General features: G+C 37.9%; 3 protein-coding genes across 4 annotated transcripts; 2 read left to right on the forward strand and 1 right to left on the reverse strand.

Annotated features, from left to right (window-relative positions):
* The first annotated feature begins 2 nt into the window (after positions 1-2).
* Positions 3-2,554, forward strand: LOC110060162 (poly(A)-specific ribonuclease PARN-like). Its single transcript, XM_020766915.2, has one exon. The coding sequence runs from the start codon at positions 53-55 to the stop codon at positions 1,853-1,855; it is 1,803 nt and encodes a 600-aa protein (XP_020622574.2). The 5' UTR covers positions 3-52; the 3' UTR covers positions 1,856-2,554.
* A 244-nt stretch (positions 2,555-2,798) lies between these two features.
* On the reverse strand, positions 2,799-7,557 carry LOC110060165 (uncharacterized). The gene is made up of 3 exons (XM_020766918.2): positions 7,450-7,557; positions 7,290-7,381; positions 2,799-3,894 (listed from the first exon to the last, which is right to left on the reverse strand). Exons 1-3 carry the CDS (start codon positions 7,513-7,515, stop codon positions 3,681-3,683), a joined length of 372 nt encoding a protein of 123 aa, XP_020622577.1. The 5' UTR covers positions 7,516-7,557; the 3' UTR covers positions 2,799-3,680.
* A 4-nt stretch (positions 7,558-7,561) lies between these two features.
* LOC110060164 (thioredoxin-related transmembrane protein 1-like) lies at positions 7,562-17,883 on the forward strand. Of its 2 annotated transcripts, XM_020766917.2 has the most exons (8): positions 7,563-7,753; positions 9,846-9,961; positions 10,172-10,217; positions 11,342-11,470; positions 13,252-13,297; positions 14,445-14,546; positions 15,176-15,373; positions 15,759-17,883. In XM_020766917.2, the coding sequence occupies exons 1-8, from the start codon at positions 7,608-7,610 to the stop codon at positions 15,777-15,779; spliced, it is 804 nt and encodes a 267-aa protein (XP_020622576.2). In that variant the 5' UTR covers positions 7,563-7,607; the 3' UTR covers positions 15,780-17,883. The 2 variants fall into 2 exon arrangements, with proteins under 2 accessions (XP_089152893.1, XP_020622576.2); XM_089296767.1 differs by lacking the exon at positions 15,759-17,883 and having other exon boundaries at positions 7,562-7,753; positions 15,176-15,740.
* The last annotated feature ends 835 nt before the right edge of the window (positions 17,884-18,718 follow it).

Consider the following 18,718-nt stretch of genomic DNA (forward strand, 5'->3'; position numbering starts at 1 on the left):
TGAACTTGCACTTCACACTCATGGCGGGCGTTTTAGTCTTCGTAACCTGGTAATGGAGGTTTTGCGCTCCAGTTTCCTTCAATCGCTCCCTGCTATCTCTGAAGCGATAAATTCAGCTTCCTTACTTGCAATTGACGCGGAATTTTCGGGCCTGAACGTGAAATGGGGAGTCGAAAACTCTTTCGACACGCCACAGGAACGCTACTCTAAACTCAAGGAAGGTTCTAAAGAGTTCATCATTATTCAATTTGGATTATGTACCTTTACTTGGGATAAAAAGCAAGAATTGTACATCGCAAAGCCTTTTAACTTTTACATCTTTCCAAAGGTGTGGAATAGGCAATGTCCAGATGTGCGCTTTTTGTGTCAAAGTTCCAGTCTTGATTTTCTTACTGAGCACGGCTTCGACTTCAACAAACTTTTTCGTGAAGGAATTTCCTATTTGCGACCGTATGATGAGCAGAAATTGAGGGAACATTTTCTCGCGAGGAACACGCAAGATTCATTTGTTTCAACTTCGTTAACCTCCCCGGATTCCACTACTGAAGCAAGTGGGGGATCTTCTCAGAAGAGAGCAACTGTTCCCCCGGAACACAAGGAGTTTGTAGAGAAAGCTTGTGACAGTATAGAAGAAATGCTTAAGGATCCGGAGGGGAAGGTCACTCAGTTTCCACCATGCAATGGTTATCTAAGAAAGCTGATTTACCAAACTGCTAAACAAAGATTTAAGTCTGGGATCCACATGGAAGCAGCAACAAACGAGAAGAAGGAACGATTCATCGTGGTGACTAAGGTCAATGAGGATGAAAAAAAGAAAATGCAAGAAGAAAAAGAGGCAAAAGAACAAGAATTGATTGAAAATGCTGTTGGTTTCACACAAGTTGTGAAAATGATCTCGCAGTCTGGTAAATTGGTTGTGGGACACAACATGTTTCTTGATCTGATTCATGTAATTGAGCAGTTTTTGTGCCCACTGCCAGAACAATTTGATGACTTCAAGGCTACCATCAGTGCAGTATTTCCAAGGCTTATTGACACAAAAGTCATGGCAAACACACAGCCCTTTAGAGATCTTATTCCTTCTTCTGTACTGGCAGATCTTGTTAAGCAGGTCTCAAAGAAACCATTTCAGAAGGTTGCGGTGCAATTTGACGAGGGGTTCAGTGATTATGGAGATAGCAATGAGAAACCTCATGAGGCAGGTTACGATGCTTACATCACCGGACTTGCATTTATTTCCATGGCAAACTACCTTAGTTCTTTCCAAGAACCTCCAAAGATCAACATCATACCAGATTCTTCCTTGGTGGTTCCATTCTTGAACAAACTTTTTGTCATGCGAATGGAAGATGTTCCTTACCTGAACTTAGCAGGGGCTGACCTGAATCCTCCCCGTGATCATGTGTTCTATTTAACATTCCCAAGTGACTGGAAGCAAGGAGACATTCTTGACTTGTTCAGTAACTTTGGTTTCGTTTATATCTCCTGGATCAATAGCACCTCTGCTTTTGTCTCACTGGCTCGAAGGGAGAATGCCAACAAGGTGTTAAGTACACTAGATTGTAAAGGAGAATGTTTTACTATAGTTTCCTATGCTGAGCACAAGCGTCAGTTACATGGTGTGCATGACGAAGGCTTTGAATATGAGAGGCATACACCTCTTAAAAGACCAAGGCACATGGAGGTCACTTGGAAAACTTCATCACCCAAAGAAATCCAGGTAGGCAAGACAGAAACCAATGAAAGCAGTGAACCAGAAGAAGGGGAGATAGTGGATGATGAAGAATCTCCAGAGCCTGCCAAAAAGAAGCAAAAGAAAGACGAAAAAGTATTTGAGGAACCTGCTGATTGGTGAGGACACAGCACAAGGGGTAGATGTGCTTTCCATTGAATTATCTGTTGAGTAACTTTACCTTCTTTTCTACGATTTGGTGTTAATATATGAATGTTTTTAGTTAGGCCAGTGAAATGGCTGTAGATCACTTTTTCATGCAGAGTCTGTACATACTCAGTGATTAATAGTGAAAAAGTAATAAAATAATATAGATGTGTTAATGATACATGTAAAAACGATCATTTTCCAGTCACTGTACATAGTGTGATGTAGTTTAACTTGGTGTTGGCTTGTTAAGTATTTAAAGAAAATTGATCAGTACAAATATTATGGACATCAATAGAGTGGTAAAATTTAGTCACTAAATTTTGGCTGTTGCTGTGTCATTCTTGATCACGTGAATTAAAATTTTTGTCACATGGACACTATAATTTCATTGGTGAAGCCAACACAATGCTGGTAGTCTATATTACACTCAAACGACATGTGCATACACTATTATTGATTTTAATCTCAGACAAAAAAGTAAAATTTACGATCCAGTAGTTCAGTCAAAATCACTTGATTGCTACAACTTAGACCACTCACAGAGAAAGTTGTAACAGTAGTTGTAGGGCACTGCACTTTTCCAATGTCATGAAATACTGTTATCATAATTTACGAATGAAACTGTAAATTCAACAGACTAATAAAACTGCACTGTGTACTTTACAATGTAAATTGGTACTGTTTGTGTCACAGGATGAAACTGTTACAATTTGATATTAATTGCATTTGGTCTTCACTGGGAAACTACATGTAGGACACAGGGTTTGTGTCCTGGTTTTTGTTCAAAAACATTAGGCCCACTTTCACTACACCCCTGCTGTCTTACATAAGGCCCCTCTTGACTAATCCCCCCCCCCCTTTTCAGCACTAACAGCATTCCCATGATGCATCTTGAAAGTAACTGCTATTTCATTGATCAACTTTAAGCAACAGTCTTTATTATATGTATCTTAAAGGAAACCTCAAATTAAGAATACAAGAGCATCAAAATGGTACAGTGATAGTCAAGTAAGAAAGATTAAAATCAAGCTATCTCCAGTTGAAGCTCTCATAACAGGCTGCAAGGAGAGCCTCTTTTTTGGTCTCTTGTTGAGCAGAGAGGAGTAGCCGTAATGAGAGCTGGTGGCTTACGAGGCACACTCATAAGCAACCACATAGCCATTAGAGGTTGGTCACTTTCCTAGGGCTTTTAGCATAAAGATTTCAACCTTGCTTTCAGGGTAACACTCCTTCCTCAACAGTATATATCACCTTGAACTGTGAATTTGAGATCTTTAACAACAAATTTATGATCAAAGTGATCAAGTAGTTACAGTGTATAAAAGTTCAAGTAGTAATATGAGTCAGAATCTTTGAGTAGTCACTTATAAGAGCTTAAACGACAAAGAAAAAGACCAATGGTAATTTTAAGAAGTCGTTGCATTCATTTATGGGAGCAGTCACTTATGACAGCTTTCAATTACAGAATTTGAGTAACAGTAAGGGTTTTACAAAAAGAGGTTATAACTAGAACTGGGTTGCTTGCAAGAGTGGTTGCAACGAGAGCTTTAGCTGTACTAACAACTGGCTGAAAAAGGTAAAAATAAGCTGATGTAAGTGATATTCTGTGAAATTTATTTTGCATGCACACTTGGGGAACCTTTTCTTTTACCTTAAGCATTGTAATGCCAAGGAACAAACCATTGCATGATGTTTTTGCAACTCATGATCTTATTAGTTAAAAAAAGTCATAAAAGGTCGAATATTCATGCTGCTGATCTGTCAATATGTGGACTATTGTCACTTAAATAAGAGTCAACTAGGGATTGTCATCTAGGAAGTCCCATAGCCTTATGCGTTTTCTTCCACTCGTGGCCTCATCTTCTCCTTCTGCACTTTCCTCCAATTCACTTGATGTAATTAGGTTCTCCATGACCACTAGAGATAGCACATTGCAGCCCAGGACAGGAGGAAATTTTTCTTGGAAATTTCTTGACACTTGGGAACTGAATCTTTTTGTAACAGCCTGGACACTACATCAAACAAAAGTAAAAAATGATCAAGGTGTACTGTTTATCAGAAAATAGCAAATGGAAGGTTTTTTTTTGCCATTTTCCAAAATGGCACAAGGTGGGAAGAAAATTAATCAACTTTTGTCAGCTCCTGGTGAGCTACTCAAAGAAAATGGAAATTACCAAATATGGAAAGTTACTGTCCCTGTTCCATGCAAAACACTTTGTTCACACCTCACTAGTTTTATCACTGATGTCTCTTCCCAAAGGAGGCTAAGTGGTGCTACAGATCACACTCGTAGGGCTGTCATTAAGTTTTTAGTCACCTGTAGCCTTACTCTCCACACCCATAGCAAATTTGTTACTTTATGGGTGAATTCTATCAACGACAGGCAATTTCACCTGAAGCATCAAGGGAAAATCAAGCATACTTAGACATAACAGGTGTTATGGGTTACAACCCTTAATGACAGCCCTGCATTCATACAGGATGTATGAATGCAGGCTGGATTGGTTCCAAATTTATCCAATCCAAATTAACATTGCAGTGGATAGGCTTACCTCTCTGGCCATGCACACGGTGTTGGTGTACGGAACCGTTACAAAATATGTACCGCTCAAAAACACGGTGGAGTATAAAATTTAAGGACAGTTTTAACGATCTGATGACATCAAATGAAAGTAAATTATATGTGCATTTATCCCCTAATGAGAAAATCCCTGAATATCTACTTACTTTCACTTGAAAACAAAACGTAAACACCATACAGGAAATTGACGATAAAAACAGGAGTGAACGAGTTTGAAATTTTTGACATCCTTTCCGTTGCCCTTAAAATTTTGAGACGAAAGTCATAAAAATTGAGGTGCACATGAGTTGCAGAATCAAGTCAAAGAGGTACTTTTCATAGAAATTCAACAACATCAAAGATACAAGTGATTTCCTAGCGTTACATTCATATTTTTGAACCAAAGTTTTGGTTTGAATTTCAACATTAAACATAAGCGTTTGGTCCAGCTTGTGAAAACGTTTGCATCATTCGTTTGGTTCGTTTCGTTTCCATCATTTGGATTGTTTCTATCGTTTGCAATGTTTTTATCGTGCGTTTCGTTTTTATCGTACATTTGCATCATTTCTATCATCCATTTGATTTCTTCTTTGAGCACCAGTATCATTTAGAACCCAGGTTTTGAACTATCTTTGGCATTGTTGTTCTTGCAATGCGGGGAAACGTTCATGTGTCTGGTACTTGGTGACTTGCCACATAAATCTTGACTTCAGCTTCAATTGATGCTCAGGCACAGTTTAGGCATGAATTTAGTGCATTAATTTTCGCACAGTTTAGGCACAACAAATGCACATTTTACATATTTTAAGAATCTTCCAACGTGCAGATCATTTAAAATGTTCATCAACATTGTTCAAGGATGGGTTAAGAGTTTTTTTACTGAAAGGATTAGCAAGCCTGCTTTCCCAATGCATTCTAAAAATGTGCAAAATATTTGAACTAAATTTACAATGCTTGAAAACGGTACTTGGAAGACTGTTGGAGTATCATTTTTGTTCCTAAACTAGACCAGAACCACGCTGCTCTTCCTAAATTTATTGTGTGACGAGCCAGTGCTATGAGAGGTTTGAACTCCGTGAACTTGGGATCACCTGAAAGTTTTGTGGCTTTCTGTGGCAGCATTAAATTACTCATGTCATGTCAATTTCTGTTACATTAAGGCATGTTTAACATGACAACTTGTTTTAAGCTACAAACGAAACTTCCAGTGCCTTCGTAGACGAAACGATTGTGTTGACTCTTTTTGTTGACTTTTGATAAAATACAATTACAGGCTGGCCAATCAGAATCTTTGGTTCTAACAGCTAGTAAAATTCTAGGTTGAATGAAACAGAAAGGTTTTCCACTGATTTATCCATTTTTTTTTATTTCACAGCTTTAACAGTTGATATATCTTAATTTTTGTGACATTATATTATTAGGTAATCGAGCACTTTAGCAGAAGATAAGATCTTTCAATTTTGACATGCATTTTCTTGTCTGCATGAAACAACCTGTTAGAAGTTTTTTCGACATTTCAAAACACTACAAAATTGGTTGCAACATCCCTCGCGATGTCAACCGATCATGTGGGTCTTTGAATAAATAAACTTGAGGTGAGCAATTAAATGTTCGAAACAAAGCGAATGATAGAAGGAAAACAAACGATAGAGACGATAGAAACAGAACGTTTGACACGATTTAACATCGGGAAACCAAACAAATGTTAGACACATTGTAAACGCTGCAAATGCTGCAAACTCTGCACCGTTTGGGATTGAAAATGTAACATCGTGTACGAGAATTTCAGTGAGTCGTGTTAATTTTTCTCCTTGTTACTGGCTAACCTGGCAAAAGAGAGGAGATTCAAACAACAACACCACAAGCTGATATAACAGAGAATCTATAACTACAATTGTTTTCGTTCACATTCAGTCCATAACCAAAAAAATATTTGAGTAAAAGTCGGACATTTGTCAATGATTAGCAACTGTTCACCAACACTGTGTGCATGGCCCTCTCTTATCTGTCATGTGCACCACCTGTTGGGTCTAGATTAGGACCTGGGTCAGCCCCATGAAAATGCCTAGTGGACCGATATGCTACTTTGAGGTAAGGTAATGGTAAGGGTAACACATAGGGTTTTTCAATCTTGCATCCCACCACTATTTTTGGTTCAATCCTACCATCCCACCCAAGTAAAAATTTTTATTCTGATCCTGCCTGGTTAGAGCTGCAGTTCTCTGTGTTATGTCCGTAACCTGCGATTTTCTGCTTTTCATCCTGCATTCCCCCATCAATTTTAAAACTATCCCACATCCCACCTGTCAAAATGAACAAATCCCGCTCTAGCCAAAGTATTTCTATCCCACATCCGCCAATAAAATTCATTTCATCCCACATCCTGCCTCCATTTTCACTCTCATCCCAAACCTTTGTTGGACCCCCTACTTCGCTAAACTGCATAACTTTAACAGGAAAAGGAACTCCAAAAAGAAGCAAGGAATAAACAATTGAACTAAAAATCACCAAAATGGCGATAAACATACACCTCACAGGAAACAAAGAAACAAACGAATGGCGTCACTTAAGCCTCTAGTTCTACAAAGCACTGGTTTTCCATTATACAAATCCTGGTAATTTTTAAAAGTAAAGAACATTTTTCATTTTTCATTTTTGTCATTTTTTGTGTTTTCACTGTTGCATTACATAAGCTTTCACAGCTTGCGCTACCTGTGGTAACTGCAAATCAGCTGTGAAATGAAAATCGAGGATGATCACGCGCTTTCAGTGAACAAAAATATCCTTTGTGGATCCAAAGCATTTCGAAGACAAAGTCAATTGAGAATTAAACACGTGTATACTCACATGCTAGTTTTACTCGTCTGCTGTAAAGAAGCAGGGCTGCATATCGTCCTACCACATTGAGCCGTCTGAGCTAAGCAGTTCTTCGATTTTCTCTACAAGATTACAAGACAAGTAAGCGGAAGATTCCTTTAGTCAAAGGGCAAAATATTACACAAATTACCGTTATTAAACTCGCAGATTTCCGCAGAGAAACCAGTGAAGAACGACAGCGCGATACAGACGCCATTTTGAAAATTGGTAGGCATGCCTTCAAGAGTAAAAGCGCTGTTTCCTAACTGCAGTTTGCTGGCTCAATGACGTCATAACATCGTGTCCAACATGGCGGGAATTGTGAGTCTCCTGTTTGCATTTTTCTTGTTAATTTGTCCATGGTGCTTGGCTAAAACGCCAGTAATCCCTCCAAATCATCAACTTAGAAATGAAAACTGGGATCGCATTTTGAAAGGAGAGTGGATGGTGAAATTGTAAGTAGAAAAGTGATGGAAATATTAATTGATAGGTAAGCTTATTGTATAGTCGCGAGGGTTCCGTAGGCAAGGCTCTGTCTGTTCGACTCCCAGGGATCGGAAATGTCTATCAACTGTTTATCAACATCAGTGCTGGAATTTTACTGCGGCTTCTGGAACTTGGAACGGTTAGGAATATTGCTACACCCGCTGAATGCGATGCATGTCCAGAACCAACCCCTAGCACCTTTAATTAGTTCTCGTGTTACACCCACAATGCCCCTAGGGAGGGAGGCATTCTGACTCTGCGACACACACACTTGCAGAATAAATATCTGGAGTCCGTTTATTGTAAATATACCCCTTAATCATATTGAGTCTTGCCAGTTTAAAAAGCTACAATTGTCTTCTACTATGATGGAATCAAAATCAAAGTTTGAAGTGTTTCCTCTTTAATAATAACAATTAGATTATGAGCTTGAAATTTCCATCACGCATAGAAATCGAGCATAAATTTAACAAATTGATGTCAGTTTTTCATGCGTCTGCCCAGTTGTTGATCATGAATTTCGTCATAACATTGTCAAAGTAGCTGTGGATCCAAGAGGCGAAAGTGGAGTGTATCTGCAGACTACTTTCAATTGACAATGTTGTGACAATTCGTTGTCAGTAACAGGACAGACGCATGAACAACTGATGTCAATTTGTTTTTTACGATAACAAATTGTCAAATTCTGTGCTCTTGCTCGTTGATGCAACGCATAAATTATGAATTCATGTGTCTGTCCACTTATTGACAATGAAAATTAGCCAAGGAGAGCACAAAAATCTTTTCAGTTATCGTAAAAAATATGATTGTTAAATAAATGCTTGACATGAATGACGATATTGATGATATCTTAAAAACGTGAGATAACTTGTCAAGGCAATCTCCATGACCACTTAATGTATGATACTTAGCACCAAATTCATAAACGAGTGACTGAAGAATTTAAATGCCTCTCTCAAACTACTTCCCCTGATTGGTTAAAGAATGGCTGTTAATACAGTAAAACAACAGTCACAAATACATTTCTCTAGCACCAAGCACACTGAAAAAGGTCCTGACCTTGTTATTTTCTCATCTTTCATACAATATTTGTTTAGTTTTCTTGAAAATTGGTTCTCTGGCATTACTATAGATAACATCTGATGCAGATTTTGGGAATTAATTTAGAGACTTGCATCAACAAGGAATTGAGTGTGAAAACTATTGAATTATATTATGTGATGTAATTTGGCTACTACTGCTGCTGGTGCTTAGCTACAGGTTTTCTGTGACCCAAAGCAGTTAGAATATTTATAATATTATTGCTTCTCCCCTGGGTGTGATGCTTGTCCATAATTTCCAGGTTGGCCCACCCCTCCACCCACAGTTTGCCAGTCACCTACTCCTTGGGTGAGAGAGGAACAGGCTTGAAAAAAAACTGAATTCCAATATTCCCTCCAGACAATTTTTTTGGAATGGAAGGCTATTACATTAACTCTCAAATTAATCCTGGCTAGGGTAGTGACATGCTTGTTTGTGTGAAAGTCATAATTTAGTGTGCAGATTGCTTGGCTTATAAAGGACAAGTGGGTATGAAAAGCTACTTAATGACCAACAGTAAAATATGCTTGCCTCAGATGACTGGAGGGGTCTTTTTCCAATTAGCTACATAAGGATTAAAACTGTTGATCTTGCCTACATGTAGTTGAGAATAAAGCACCATTACCTTGGCCAGCATGGAGCTGGTCAGGACCATTCAATTTAGAGTATAACGCAGTGGCTTCATGGTTAGTGTGCTCTACTCTGGATCGAGTGGTCCGGGTTTGAGCCCTGGCTGGGCACATTGTGTTGTGTTCTTGGGCAAGACGCTTTACTCTCTGAGTGCCTCTCTCCACCCAGATGTATAAATGGGTACCGAATGCTGGGGGTAACCCTGTGATGGACTAGCATCCCATCCAGGGGAGAGTAGAAACACTCCTAGTTGCTTCATGCTACAGAAACCGGGATAAGCTCTGGCCTGATGGGCCACTTGGCTCGTATTCAGACGTTACCTTTTACCTTTACGTTTGTTCTTTAATGAAGCTTTGCTCCCTGGTGTCCTGCCTGTAAACAAGTAGGTCCAGTGTGGAACACACTCGCTCTTAAAGCTGAAGGACTTGGCATAAATGTTGGAGAAGTTGACACAACTGAGGAACCCGGTAAATATTAATATTAATAATTCACAAGTTTACATTTGTTTTGTATTTGTTGTGGAAGTAAATTCTACAAGGTGGTAAAGGAAGTTCTGCTTGAGAAATCTATTGAGATTTCACAGAATCTTTCCGTCTTCCTCTTTTTTTACTGGTGTAATTTATACTTTAATTGCATCTTTGGAAGAGTTTTTAACAGTTTTTTCTCCTACTTGTTAGTACTTAGTGGAAGATTCATGGTCTTCTCTCTGCCAACTATTTACCAGTAAGTATGTCAAAGAAAATTGCTTTTTTTCCATAAATTTATGAGTTAGCATTGCTATAAAATCTTGAGTTCCAGCTTACCCTTGGAACAAGTAGCCTTCAAATTTTGCTGGCCTTTGGCAAGTCTTAAATATTTTGGTTTGCAGACGACTTACCTTATCCTTTGCTCATTGGGCAAGTGAGATTTAAATGTTACTTGTCCAGAAGGAAACTCTACTTCTGCTGGATGACAGCACGGTACTTTTTTCAAGCCCTGTTTATTGTTGTTAAGATTATTGCTTCATTATGACACCGTTTGAAGTTATTATCCTGAGAAATAGTCACTGGGAATATTGATGTTATTGTCAGATACTCTGTACTGGACATAGTGAATGGTAACGAAACAAGATGGCAAGTCAAGTTTGATATACATTTTGTTGCAAACCCAGGACTTTTACAGCATTGCATAAGAAAAAGGACTGCAAGATAGTGCTGTAATGAATGAAAATATTTGAGATGGCGAGATTCGTTATTTGACTAAAATTCTGCATGTTATGTATCTTTTGAGGGACTACAGTTGAACGTCACTATTTCAAACTCTAAGGGGAAAAGGAAAAAAGTTTGAAACAGTAAGAGTTCAAAATTGCCTATGAATAGTAAATGACTGAAGGGCAAATCCAAGGGAAATGATTTTGAGTTTAAAAAACAGGGAATTGGAAATAACTGAGTTTGAATTAGCGGGATCCAAATGTGATTGTCACCCCAGTTATTGTTTAGGGAGTAATAATTGCCATGCAAATTGAAGCCAAGACAAACCTACCCAAGCCTTGTGATCCTGCTTGCAGGCTACATATCATAGAGTCTGTAAGGAGGGTCTCATGTGCTGTAGCACCTGCTAGAGATGAGTCCCCATAATGCGTTGTTTAGCACACTTAAGTTATATGGATTGAGTGATGAGAATGGAATAATACACAACCAAGAGATTTAGAAGGACACATATTGTACTATATGATTCAAATTATTTCAGCACAGAGGTATGAATTAAGTGGATGAACATGGCACACTAAGGTACATTATGTACTGTAATCAAATTAAGTTTGATTATTGGTATTGGCTCAATAACATCATGGCTCTATCGATCTTCAGTGTAAAAGATGGAGAGTTTCGAAAATATGAAGGGCCAAGGTCACTGAGAGGATTTATGGATTTCATTAGCGGTCAGAAATGGAGAGAAATTGAACCAATCCCTTGGTGGAAGTCTCCAAGCTCTCATCTGTAAGTAATATCAATAAATAAAAATTAGACTGGTTTGAAAACATTTAAGGCAGCTGAACCATAACCAGGAGTTTCAATAAAAGCTGGTTACCGGCAGTCTACCACCGCCTGTAGGACCTCTTACCACCCTCTGTTTGGATTTCATTAATGAAAATAAAAATGATATTTATTTAATAAAAAAAAAGCAAATGCAGCAACAACGACGACGACCACTGAAATTTTTAAATGCTACAAAAAAGCGGGTAAACTAAACGTTCCAAAGAAATAGCGTACATGTTGTTTGTAGTCGCTGATCAGTGTTATCACTGTTCATCTCAGGATACCTAAGACATCTGAATGATTTAATATGATTTAATTTTTCATTATTTTATGATTATTGAATGCCTTAATAATGAACCGTGGGAGAATCAATGAAAAGTTGAAAATGAGGTTTGGTTTTGTAAGAATATTAGTAGAAAGAATTTTGTTGTAAAGTTTATCACATTTCATTTTTTTCTGAAGAGTTAAAAATCAGTTTGTTGCCATGTTGGTACATTTGCATGAGTGGCAGAGAAGTTGTACTTGTTTTAAGAAAGGACTTCAAAGACATAACTGCCTCAGTGGATATCAAGTATCACTGAGAGATATCTGCCTAGAAAGGTATTGAAAATGCACCTCTTTGCAAAAAATTAATAGTTTGTCAAAAAAATCCTGCTTTGTAGTCAATAAAAATACCCATCAGCAGCACGCTTTTTGATGCCCAGAACGCTGGAAATCGCATTTCTGAGCTTCTAGATTCCAAATTTTGATGGGGGGGGGGGGGGGGGGGCATGCCCACAGACCCCCCTACGGGAAGGGGTGGTCACAGCCGCCTATTACACCTTCAGTGGCTGCTTATAGCTAATGTTATTGAAGGAAATATAATGCAATTGTTTTATAGCAGATGTTTTCCCCCAGCAGTGCACACCATCTCTTCATAGTCACATGACAATAGGCCATATTCGTATTCCTGGCATTGAACTGGCACTAGCTTGCAACTGAGGCTAATGACATTTATATCTTTTTAATGATATTCCCCCGCCTGAGCGTCCATTGCAAGCTAGTTCCAGTCTAATACTGGGAATACGAATATGGTTTATTAAAAATAAAACTGTTTCCTGTCAAAAGTCTATGACCAGGCAACATTGTAAAATCTATTGTGATGTGAAGTTTCGGTATACAGTGCACTGTTATGGGTAATTAGTGGCTAAAGATTGTCGTTGCACATGACTTCATGTTGGCAGCAGGTTCAGTAGTAATACTTAAGTCAGGAACACAAAGACATACTAACTCGTTTTTAGCAAGAGCTGCAAGACTCCTACTGTTATGATCTGTTTTTCACATACCTTACTAGTAATTTTACTTAATAGTAATTCCCTATAATATATGTATTCCCCTTTAAATTATGTTAATCCTTTGTATGATTATGTTTCTTTTGAAGATGGATGAATATAGCTTATTATTAGGTTGAGCCACAGAACAAATCACGGTTCCCTCAGGACAACAATGGTTAATTTTGTTTCTCTCAAATCTTAATGTTTCCCTCACGACAAGTTATCAAGTGTTAATTTCATTATTGGCAAATTTAATACTAAACCTAATGTTTTATTGTCTGTTTTGTGCAATAACTAAACAAGAGAAAAATAGTATGCTCATTAAGTGCAGTTACTGTAATATGGCCCATGTTGATCATTTTTGGTATGACCAGCACATACATGCATTTATGAACTGAATTTTGGTGAACATTCTTTCTACAAACACAGCATGGGAGGTCTTGGGCTGATATTCAAGTTATCGGTTTTGATGAAGGTAATTAATAAATTATACAAAATAATTTATTAGAAGTTGATTTCAGCTTAAAATGGAAATATCAGAGTTTAACTTAGTAACCAGGGTCATGTTCACTTGACATGTTCTTCAGATATTATATAAGACACCCTACAAAATGGCTTTTGGTGCAATTTTGGTGTAGCCTGGCAAGTTGCTTTCAGTGACAGACTAGCATCCCACTTGGGGAAGTGGCAATACTCCTACTTGCCTTTTTATAAACAATAGCCTCCATTTGGCATGAAAATATGCTTGGATATTTGTCTGTGGACATTATCTGTTCCGAAAAGCGAACAGTTTTCCGAGAGTGCAGCACGAGGAAAACTGTGAGCTTTGAAGAACAGATAATGTGCAAGGACAAATATCCAAGCATATTTTGAAAGTCAAATGGAGGCTATTGTGTTTATCATCCTTTAACTATTTTTCGCAATACACACAGTTTTGAAAATCGGGGAATATTCTCAGATGTTCCCCAGTTTTAGCTGGGGAATATTTGGTCACGTGATGTGTTTAGACCAATCGTGCACGAGCGAAAATATTTGATGGATTATAAGCTCCAATATCTGCAGAAGATGTCAGAGTTCAACTCAGTGATCATGATGAGTTAATGTTCACTTGACATGTTCTTGGATGTTTTGTAAGACGCCCTATTAAATAGATACTTGTGCAGTTTTGGTACAGCCTGACAAATTCCTTTCAATTGTGACAGATCCCATCTAGGAAAGTACAGTGTAGCAATACTCCTAGTTGCATTTTGCTCGAATCTGCAGGAATGGAATAGATTGTGTTGCTCCGATACCCTCCTCTTGGAAATTTTTGATTTGAGCCACAGCCCCCACTCCTCTGGGAAATGTTCCAGTTTGTCTTGAATGACCTTCCATGGGATGGGTGTGGATATTTGCTGAGCTGCACATTTTATCCTTAACTAAACTGAAAAGTAATATGGAAAAAGGCATTTATGGAGACTGAGGGCTACACATGGAGAAGGATGATGGTAAAGACTCTGGAATGAGCTACTTAGAAGGCAGTGGATAGAGATGGTGATTTCTCAACATATCTTGTGATCAAGTAGGTCTTAAGAGATCTGAAAGCTTTGACCTTATCAAGGATTTATTTGTCCTTGTTGCAGGACCTTCATGAGCTACTGACGGTAACATATGGCCTTCCAGTGTGGGCTTCCTACACTATATTTGGAGTGTCAACAGTTTTAATAGGAATTCTACTTGGAGTGGTGAGTTTTGGTGAGCCAAGTCAAATTTAAGTGCAGTTGAAGAACTTGATTAAATACAGACATCATATAACCTCAGTACAATACTGTGGATTCATGATTTCTCAAATTATTGATTTTTTGACCTTGATATCTTGAAACAAAAGTTGTTTCCCTCCCCTCAGTCAAGTAATGTCATTGTACCCCAGATTTTGCAAGCTACCCAGTTTTTAAACTATTTTTCCTTTCCCTTAGAGGTTCAGAAAATTGGGCTTAGATACTGTATAGTGTTAAGACACGGTGGCCTTATGGTTAGTATGCTCAACTCTGGATCAAGCGGTCAGGGTTTCAGCCCTGGCCAGGGACATTGAGTTGTGTTCTTGGACAAGACACTTTACTCTCACAGTGCCTCTCTCCACCCAGGTGTATAAATGGGAACTGGCAAACTTAATGCTGGGGGTAACCCTGCGATGGACTAGCATCCCACCCAGGGGGAGTACAAATACTCCTACTTGCTTCATGCTACAGAAACTGGGATAAGTATCGATCAGCTCTTGGACCACTTGGCTTGTATACCTACTGTGTATAATTTCATTGTGCAGTGTACTTCACCTGCCACTGATCCATTTGTTTTATGTTTTTACTCTTTTTAGGGAATAGTATTTCTGTCAGACTGTATATTTGGAACCCCTTTCCAATCCACCAATGTCTCTGCTCGACCAATAAAGAAAGAGTCTGAAGTTCAAAAAGGGTCTGGTGAAGAGGATAATGATGAAAATGATGAAAATGATGAAGAAGAAGCAGAGGAAAAGCAAGAAAATAAAACAGACCAGAGTGGTGTCAGGAAGAGGGTATGTATTTATGGCATGTGTTACAACTAGTTTAGTTACTGATGCTCACTCTGCACTGAGCATGTTACAGGGTCAGTGAGTATATTTGTAGTAGTAGTGTTATAGTAAAAGATCTAAAAGCTTTTTCTCCTTACTCATTGATGCACATCTCACTTCAAATTAGGTCTGAGAAGTTGGTGTTACATCAAGAAAACATCCCTTATGTGCAGTGCAGCTAGTTGACAATATTTCTCTCACGGGAAAATTAAAAATCCTTTGTTTAATTCTTGCAAGTAAATCTGGATAGTAATTTCTTACTTGTTACTAGAACAATTTTCTAACTTCATGTTATTTCCTTCACAGTTGGTTTTACGTGTTAACCTTATGTTTTTTCTCATTATGTTAGGTGACTGCAGCAACTGACTAATTATAGTACCGCAATTCCAATTTGTTTTAATTACAATTTGAACACAGCAAGCCTAATTTTTTCAGTGAATTAAATTGTCAGTGCTAAGCTGATTCCACCACAGCAAGCAGCTTTTCACAAATCCAGAACCTTTTGGGCAGCTGTTCTTGGCACTATAATTTGAGTAATATTGATAAGTAACATGCAGTTGATGGTTTCTAAAGGTAACCAGTGGGCAATCAAAGTTTGTGTTAGCTGCTGAATGATAAACAATGCTAGAAATCATGCTCCTGAAAGCTCCATTTTGTTTTCTATGCACAGTCGTTTCGAAGTTTCTGGATTACGTGGTTTTAAGACACTTAGTAGTATTAAAGTATTCAACATCAAAGTATCACAAGACCCAGGGAAGTCACTTTCACAGCACAAAGTAGGAGTTAGTAAAACATTGCATGCATAATTATTAGTAGAGAAGGAAGAAGGATCAAAATCAGAGAGGATAAACAACAACAGAAATAATTCCCCATACAGGCCTTATTCTCAACTGAAGGTTCATGTAATCCCTCAAGTTATTTTTTGATCACTCCCGATTTCAGAAATCCCATGAAAGTCTAGAAATAGCCGAATACTGTTTCACAAGTTTTCCTCATTTCGCAGCTCAAGCAGCCATACAGGCTCTGTATTAGTCCATTTTCATCCTTCACTGATTAACATTATTTGCAAAAGAACTGGGCACTATGTCTAAAAATAACTTAAAAGGGTTAACCTTGTCAATAAGGCCTGTAAGGGGATTATCTCTCTTACCCTTCATGCTCTCTTACCAAATTAAAATAGACTAACTTTTGAGTAAAACGCATGAGCAAACCTCAAGTGCTTACGCTACAAAAATTGAATGTTGCACCCTGGTAATAATTTAATACAATTGACAATGTAATGAATTTTCTTATTTTATACCTGCCAACCTTCCCTGAATCAAATGGGTCAGCTGTTTAAATCCTGGGATTTTCATGACTTTCAAGTACATCCAAAGATTTCTCCAGTCTTAATGATAAATTATGTCCTGAAGATTTCCAATCTTTAAAACTGGCCGAAAATAATGATGAACTCCAGGCAAAAGTTAACATTTTGCATCCAATGTTCTTACTGTTCAAAGAGTTGCTCAAAGAGTAACTGAGTACTTGGTTTACAATATTATTACCTGTGAGATGGCATGAGTTTAAAGATGAAGACTCATGTAACAAATGAGAGTTGGCAGGTATGCAATTCCCAGGAGAATTTTTTTTTGAGTCTACTGAAGGAGCAAGAAAAACTCAATTTGGAAGTAACGTTTTTTTGTACATGTATTTATTAAGTCTAATGATCTAATTTCATATTCATGACCATTCATAAAGAAGTACAATAGAACATGTGATTTAACAGCAGTACAGTTTGAATTGTATGATCACTAAACAGTGATATGATTCATCTTTGTGTAGATAGACTGTATTGTGGATGATATAACTAAGTTGCTCACGTGTGTTACCCATGTTTGTATTACCATCGTAATAATGTATTTCCACTGGTCCTGGTTAGTGGTTTTCAACCAGTGACCACCATAACATACATATACATGGAGTATCTTGTTTATTATTTTCACAAAGTTAAATTGATCTGATGCAGTGCTTTGAAACATTGTTGTCACATCTAGCTATCAAATTTACAGAATTCTGTACATCACAGACAATAGATCTGTGGCTGCTTAATACGTGGTATTGCGTATAATGCGGCTAAAAACTTCAAGACAGTCTCATTCATGTAGACTAAAATTTATTTTTCTGAAGTCCTCTAGTTTTCTGTATGAATGCACATTTTCTATCTTTTTTAATGAAATTCTTGTTAGCGCAAGACTACATTGTTGAGTTAGTAAGCTCAGGAACAGTAAACTCAAGAGAACTATGATATAGAGAAGTATTTCTGCTCATCTGCATGCTTCTCACTTTGCAAGTGACAGTGCTTGTCAAATATATGATTGTGTAACTTAACAAAGCACAGGGAGCAATTTTTTAAAATCTCCTTAAAATGTTCAAGAAAAATGTGTTGAGCATTCCAACGGGAAATGCACAAAATAAAAGAATATCAGAATAACTGAGTGGAGTTTAATGTCATTGTGTTTTTTATTTATTTTGATTTCAAAATTAACATAAACAATACAAAGTGATTTTTCAATGTCATACTGGCATCGTTTTAAAGTTTTAAAATTGCAATTTGATTGATAGAGGTTATGGGAGGCATGGTGGCCTCCTGGTTTGTGTACTTGCCCCCGGATAGAGCAGCCCAACTCTACAAGGTCTATATGGGGAGGCACTACCCTGAGGTCCAACCCCTTACCTTTTGTATACCATTTTGACAGAAAGGTAGTCCTTTCGTATACCTTTAATTGAAAAAGCTACCCCTTGTACATACATTATAACTGGCTCAAGTTATGAATAAAATTGCCTAAAAAGGAAGTCTTCTGGTTATGTTCAGGTAGTTCCCAGTAAATGAAATGACACAGCCGTAAACTAGGTAAGTCTGTTTGAAATATTTTAATTAAAGATCCTTTAAGTAACTAAATGACAGATTTCCCTACCCTTTCATATACCTCAACTTGTGAAATCCCTGCCCATATTATATACTTGTATACCTTATAAGCCTAAAAACTTTTCCCCTTTTGGGTGGAGCCTCCCGCTATAGGCCATTATAGGGAGTACCCCCTCTCAAGGGGTTTGAACCCTGGTTGGGAACATTGTGTTGTGTTCTTGGGCAGGAGACTTTTCTCTCACAGTGCCTGTCTCCACCCAACCAGGTGTATAAATGGATACTGGCAAATTTAATGATGGCGGTAACATTAAGATGGACTAGCATCTCATCCAAGGGGGTGGGGGGGATAGAATTGCTCCTAGTGCTAGTGGCTTCAAGTTACAGAAACGGGAGATAAGTGCAGG

This window comes from Orbicella faveolata, unplaced genomic scaffold, assembly GCF_042242905.1.
Source record: "Orbicella faveolata isolate gen_17 unplaced genomic scaffold, um_ofav_v1 contig_27, whole genome shotgun sequence".
In the NCBI taxonomy this organism is placed as follows: Eukaryota; Metazoa; Cnidaria; class Anthozoa; order Scleractinia; family Merulinidae; genus Orbicella; species Orbicella faveolata.

Bases quoted from the DNA above. Each gene is read 5' to 3' on its own strand.
- LOC110060162 (XM_020766915.2), top strand. From the start codon at position 53: ATGGAGGTTTTGCGCTCCAGTTTCCTTCAATCGCTCCCTGCTATCTCT.
- LOC110060164 (XM_089296767.1), top strand. From the start codon at position 7,608: ATGGCGGGAATTGTGAGTCTCCTGTTTGCATTTTTCTTGTTAATTTGT. The intron at 10,218-11,341 runs GTAAGTATGTCA...ATCGATCTTCAG, and splicing joins TCTCTGCCAACTATTTACCA to TGTAAAAGATGGAGAGTTTC. The intron at 13,298-14,444 runs GTAATTAATAAA...TCCTTGTTGCAG, and splicing joins AGTTATCGGTTTTGATGAAG to GACCTTCATGAGCTACTGAC.
- LOC110060165 (XM_020766918.2), bottom strand. From the start codon at position 7,515: ATGGCGTCTGTATCGCGCTGTCGTTCTTCACTGGTTTCTCTGCGGAAA. The intron at 7,382-7,449 runs GTAATTTGTGTA...GTAATCTTGTAG, and splicing joins AATCTGCGAGTTTAATAACG to AGAAAATCGAAGAACTGCTT. The intron at 3,895-7,289 runs GTGAGTATACAC...TGTTTGATGTAG, and splicing joins CAGACGAGTAAAACTAGCAT to TGTCCAGGCTGTTACAAAAA.